Source organism: Mercenaria mercenaria, chromosome 13, assembly GCF_021730395.1.
Source record: "Mercenaria mercenaria strain notata chromosome 13, MADL_Memer_1, whole genome shotgun sequence".
Lineage (NCBI taxonomy): Eukaryota > Metazoa > Mollusca > Bivalvia > Venerida > Veneridae > Mercenaria > Mercenaria mercenaria.
In genome coordinates this window covers 56,666,029-56,672,707 of record NC_069373.1, presented here as the reverse complement: position 1 = coordinate 56,672,707, position 6,679 = coordinate 56,666,029, and the positions used below count along the sequence as shown (strand labels likewise).

Here is a 6,679-nt window from a genome sequence, read left to right as displayed (position 1 = left end):
TGTTTTATTTTGCAAAGGTGACTTTGAGAAAAAATTTAGATTTGAATTTGAATTTCCCTGGGAGGTGTGGCCAACATTGATTGTACACAAAATCATGTGGACATAGTAGACGACTCACTTATCGAGTAGTTTGTAGAACACAATATTACATTCTTATTCAATAAAAATATAATATGCAGGTTTAACTCCTAATAATTTAACAGTACTATCTAAGCAACTACATGTATAAATTAAAAAAGTAAGTGCACCCGAGAATTGTCGTGCAAACATCAACTTGTCGACCCATAATCTAGCGCGAAATGTTGAAATTAAGTGGCCTATCTTCAACTTTTCAACCAAGACTTTGGCCGATATTTTCGCGATATTATCGCTTAAATTTCGACTTTTCGTTCTGGGACTAACTAACTAACTCTAACCCTAACCCTAAACTAAGTAACCCTAACCCTAGAACGAAAAGTCGAAATTTAAGCGATAATATCGCGAAATTATAGACCAAAGAACTAGCTCGAAAAGTAGAAGTTAAGACTTAAATTTATACTTTTCGCCCTACAAATTCAGTCGGTAAGTTGACATTTGCACGACAATTGTCACGTTACAAACTTCGACCTTTCACCTTTTCGAGGAAATATCTTAGCACGAGAAGTTGAAATTAGCTCTCTTAATTTCTACTTTTCGCGCTTGATTCTAGGTCGAAAAGATGACGTTTGCACGACTATTGTCGGGTCAAAAACTTCAAGATTTTGACTTTTCGCGGTAAATTTATAGCACGAAAAGTTGAAATTAGATGCTTAATTTCAAGTTTTCGCGTATCTGTCTAGTCGAAAAGTCGATGGCGGAAACAGGATTCCGTAATATATAAATAGCAACAATTGGTGCACTTCCCGGTCAATGCTGTATTAAAATCGTGGAGATAATACGAAGAGTGAAAGGTGCAGAAAGGTAAAACTTGAACTATGAAAGTACAGCAGAAAAAACAACACAATTGATATTAGACTTGGTCCGTTCATTACATAGACACATTATTTCATGTATATGCAGTCCCTGTTTTGGTAGTTGCTCCGCCTCCCTGAATGTGGGAAATCCATAGTAGGCGGAACAATGAATACTCATTAATTTTGTACTACTTCATGATTAAGTGGACCAATCTTTTCAGTTATAAAATAATATGAAAATAAGTTGGTTACTTTTTTGAAAATCCTTCGCTTGTCATTGGATAAAAAAGATGTTTTAACTATAAATAACTGTAACGTGCCCCTACTTGGTTATTAGCTCTCCTAAGTCTATACTTGCACTAAGGCTGCACCCTCGTACAAATATAGGCTTCGTCGTGCTAATAACCACTAAAGGTCGACCGCTGCCGTTTAATAAGTGTGTAGTATAAGTAATGTATGCCTAGGCCCCAATACATTGTCTGTATATTTGACATATTTGGATGTATTGAAAATGTACTTGCGATACAGAGATGTATCAAAATTGATTGGCATAAATGAATAGTAATGTAGATTTTTGTTTTCATTCATCAAAGTTTTGTAAGTTTTAACTCAAATTGACAGCCATAGGTCATATTGCGACTTTGCAGCTTTATTGATGGAAGATGAGCCTAGAGGTCTCTCTTGGCATTATTCTAGGCCCGGTTCCGCTTTCTTATGAAATACAGCTAGATGGATTCATCGCACAAATAAATCAAGCCCTTGTGAGGCTAAACCCTACAGCGGGCGGTGAACGCAAGTGATTCGGAGTCAGCGATCGTACCTTCTAGACTACGGTCCGAAAGTCTCATGTCAGTGAAATACAATAAATGAGCCGCACCATGTGAAAACCAACATAGTGCATTTGCGACCAACATGATCCAGACCAACCTGCGCATCCATGCTATTCGCTTTCAAATCCTATTACAATTAGAGAAATCGTTAGCGAACAGCATGGATCCAGACCAGACTGTGCGGATGCACAGGCTGGTCTGGACCCATGCTGGTCGCAAATGCACTATTTTGGTTTTCTCATGGTGCGGCTTAAATGTGGCTTTCTCTCTGACCTGATCAGCAAATCATTCAGGTATTCAAGAAATTAAGGGGAGATTCCTACTCAAAATTACTGACTAAAACATTTTTATTACGCCTATTTTGTGACCTAGCCAAAATCCGCAGTAGAATAACAGCTAATGCAATATTATGACGGAAAAGAAAAGAAATGTTTTAATATTCTAAACTTTGACTTGAAATTTCAAATTTTATACTCATTAAAAAAATAACTCCTGATGATCTTTTATCTGCGTCTCGCAATTTCGTTTCTAAGCCCCGTACACATGCACAAAATATAGATGCATATTTAATATACATTTACGTAAAATGTGCTCATACGTGGACTTGCTCACTCCGGTTTGATAAGAGAAAGAAAAAAATTAGCAGGGCGTAGTATATACAAAGATAAAACTTACATAAACATGCATGCAATTTCGAATATATTCGTCAAACATATTTATCTTGCCACAAGTACTAGATTTATGCTTAGAATGAAACATAAGTTGTTATATTATCTGGTCTGTTGGGATAATTGCGTCTATTCAATTTCACTTCAAAAGAAATCCGCTATGCGTGGACTGAAGGTAGTTATATTTTTTTAACCTTTGGGGTCATGGAGTCCATTTATTTTCACTATTACAAAATTCCGCTAAGCCGATGCTAGAGGGCGTCTGATGTATTGCATATTTTATTTCCTGTCATGAACAGCCTCAATTAAAACTATCATGTCGTTAAATAGCAAATAACTTCACTTTTCATTTATTTAACTGATGCAGAGATGTTCGAAAAATATTGTAAGGGAATATTTGATACAAACTTTTTTTTATTTCCTAGACCTATATTTACCTAACATGTTCATAACTCAACTCTCCCTTAAATGTAATTAAGAAGTTGAATAATTATTTCAAATACTTGCAGATCAATGAATTGCCAATGTTCCAAAATCGTCCTTGACCAAAGTCTTTTGCAGATTAATGAATTGCCAATGTTCCAAATATAATATTATGTCTAAAACTGAAATAAATCAGGATTTCATTTCCTCACCTAAAATTTAGAGCAAACGACAGGAACGATTGTGAAACTTTGCCAATACCTTGATCTTCAAAAGGCTGTGGTCAAGTAAGATTTTGGAACATTGGCAATGCCATAATGGTGCTATGTTGTTTTACAATGCAGAACTACTGTGAAATCATTTAATTTCGTGGGCATGAATTTTCGCGGTTTGGTTAAAACGGCAATTTCGTCGGGATATGAATTCGTGGATTACAACTTTTGAACATAAAGTGAATGGGGATTTTACTTGTTCGTTGGGATTAAATTTAGTGGATTGACTCAACCACGAAATCCACGAAAATTAGTCCCCCACGAATATTAATGATTTTACAGTATGTAATAATTATTTCCTGGCTGGAAGGTCGTTTTAAAAGTTGGGCGTCATTTATACAACGTTCAGTTAAGTTGTGAAAATTAACTGACATGTAGGCTAAATTTCAGCAAAAAGCGCATTACTAATCAAAACTCATCGAAATACACCGCAGTCGAAACTGGACTTTAGTATTTGCACTTCCTTATCTAAATTTTGTGAAATATCTTTTGATATGCTGATAAATATGTCTTTGTTACTCAAGGTTTGTAAGATAAAGTTAACTTAAACCAGGAAGAGAATAACGTTAAGTTATTAGGTTATTTATCAACATTTTAGTCATTGTATTTGATAGGTCATCCACTCTATGTCATGTAATTACTTGTGGAGTGTACTTTGAGGTCGTACAGAAACTAAAATATAACTTTGCAGCACCAATAACACACGCAATCGAAACAGGGGCAAATAATCCGTAATAGGAATCTATGTTCCAAGCAAAACCTGCAACACATCCTGTAAGAAGTACACTGAGCGTCAAAATACATAGCCATCGAATGGTAAACACAACGGCTGTTTGTTTATTTGGCTGTTCTAAGGCCGAGTAGCTAGACTGCTTATTTGCCGTTTCTGATGTAGATCCCGTTTTTATAGAACTGTTGTTCCATTTGTTATGTCCACCTTCTACTGACTCCACAGACTGGTGAAAATTATAATTATGTTCCCCGTGACCGGAATTTTCCGGGTTCCAGAACTGATCGTGACCTTCACCTTGCCGGAAGTCATCGTTACCATAGTACCACGCGACCTGAAGACCGTTTATATAGGCCACACTACTGGAGAAATAGACCATAATAACGTACTGGAGGGGCATCACGAGACTGTTGTTGGATATGAAGTCGGTCGTCTTGCCAATCATAGCTATGAGCACCGAACCCGTCGACTGTCCGCTGGTCGACTCAAGTCGCATGTTAAGTATGATCTGAAATACGACATATGAATAGTACAAAGGGTGCATTAGTGCAATAAATGAAAGAAAAAGATAACGACTATCAAGCGCCATATTTTATATTTTGTTTAAAGGTCCATTACTAAGGGAAAGTGAGTTGGCAATTTTTTTCATAGCCAGTGCATAGACTTCTGCAAGACACTAAATAATGAAGATTGGCAGGTCAAAATTTACAGAAGGTCTTTGGAACTCAAAGAAATGTATGCGTATTATGTTTAATTTTCAATGAATCGACAGAATGACCCCCCAGGTCTTTTTAACTTTCTTCATACTTCATAGAAAAATAATTGTACATATACTGTGATTTATTTCGAATTTCTACATACCAACTTTCATTTTCCAATAAAATGAAATAGTTTATGTGCTTTTTAAAAGAAATTAAAATGTTCACTTTCCTTAGTATTGGACCTTTAAAGAAAAATATAAATGGGACACGAAGATTCAATAAAATAGAAAATAATAAAATTAAACGTAATCAATAACGTAGCTACCCCGAGATACGTTTCCCTTTATGCTTCTATTATAAAAACAACCTTATAATGATGTTTTGCGATGAAGCATACTCGGTAGGACCCTAAAAATGTTGCACCTCATTGTTTAGCGTCTGGCTACACCCCATGTAATTACATCAGCAGTTAGTAATGAAACAAAAAAATATTCTCTTACTTGTGGAAATGTTTCAATGCACCATAGGAAGATGGCGGCATATTCAACAAAGTTTTCTAGCGTGAAAATCAGCTCAACACCTATTATGATCCCCCATAGAATGAAACAGGCTGTAGCATACACTATCTTCTCAACTTTCTTGTATCTTCCATAAATCCAAAACTGAATCAGCAGTGTGAACTCTAATATAGGGCAGTAAATGGAGCTTATTTGTCCGTATAATGGTATAGATACATAAATAAACACGAAAAACAAATTAATGAGAGATGCCGTAAAATTCGCTGTTGCCCACAATACACTCAGTCCTTTCACTGATTTTCTGTGGAAGTTCTTCCATACTTGCGGAAGAAGTACGATAAACCAGAGAGCTGTGCTACATAATCCACAAATATTTGCGAACAAACAAGTCCACCTTGGCCAGTTTTCCCGACAATTTTGTTCAAGAATACTTCCAGATGAAATATTTGTTCCATCCTCAGACATCGTGTACCGCTTTTGAAAATTAAACTTAATACATTCTGCTTAGATTTTAATGATAACTCCGGTGAATATTGTAACTTTCACTGAAATATTTTCCCAACACAACGACCTGTTATCTACGTAACCTTGGTTGAACTAGTTTGTTTTTTTTACTTTCAAAAGGGAGACAATCTAAAGGAAATGAGTATGAAATGATTGCTGAGTTGTTCGCCACATGCTTAAAGAAATGCGCTGCCAGACTTCCCGGAGTAGTCAGAAATTCCGGAGCTGCTAGCAGCCCGTACAGTACATCTGGCAACATACGTAACCAAAAACTGTTATTTGAAATACCTAAAGCGGATACAAAAAATGGAGACAAAAACCTTTATCAAGATAAACGGATTTTGATATAAACATACAAAAAGACAACTTTAATTAGTCTGTTTGAAAAGGGTTATAAATGAAAGAAATGAAATAATGGGGTTTAATAGACTTTTAGAAATGTATACAGTATATCAGAGTGGGTTTAGGAGCAGTGTTCAAGTCTTTGGCACAAGTAATAACACAGTGTCTTTTAATTACAATAGTTCCTAACCAGCCGGTATATAGGCAGGGGAATGATCGTAGATATTAGTAAAACGTGGGTCAATATTTCTTCGGTATTTTGTTTCTTTCGGAAGCAAGTCAAGTTCCTTCAATACACGGGTAACATGACTATGCTGGGTCGCAGTTTGTCCAATATGGAGTTTGGAATACCACTTAACAACGCATGACAACAGACTGTACGTGATGTAACAAGACAATTCACAGGAGAACGTTTATGTGATTTTTATGTAATATTGCGTTTTGAGAGCTGCACACAGAGTCGAAGTGCTGTTTATCTATATAAAAGTATAAATTCACCCGACACTCTTCTCACAGTTTGTTGATTTTCTCACGGTTTCAGACTCTTTTAACTGATACATTAACAGTGTGCCTGCAGTAATCGTCTTATGTGAATATCATCACTTCTGTTGACATTCGGCTTCAGCATGTTTATAATACATTTTCAAGACGATATCACACCTTTACAGACAATATGATTTGAGTCATCAGAGCAGACATGAGGATGTTGTCCGTAGCGTCGGCATATTTCATGCATGGGTTTATTTAACATACATATAG

The 6,679-nt window shown here is 36.0% G+C and overlaps 1 protein-coding gene across 1 annotated transcript; it reads right to left on the bottom strand.

Moving 5' to 3' along the window:
- Positions 1-873: 873 nt before the first annotated feature.
- On the bottom strand, positions 874-5,673 carry LOC123528537 (uncharacterized). The gene is made up of 2 exons (XM_045308303.2): positions 5,057-5,673; positions 874-4,363 (listed from the first exon to the last, which is right to left on the bottom strand). Exons 1-2 carry the CDS (start codon positions 5,537-5,539, stop codon positions 3,755-3,757), a joined length of 1,092 nt encoding a protein of 363 aa, XP_045164238.1. The 5' UTR covers positions 5,540-5,673; the 3' UTR covers positions 874-3,754.
- Between the last annotated feature and the right edge of the window lie 1,006 nt (positions 5,674-6,679).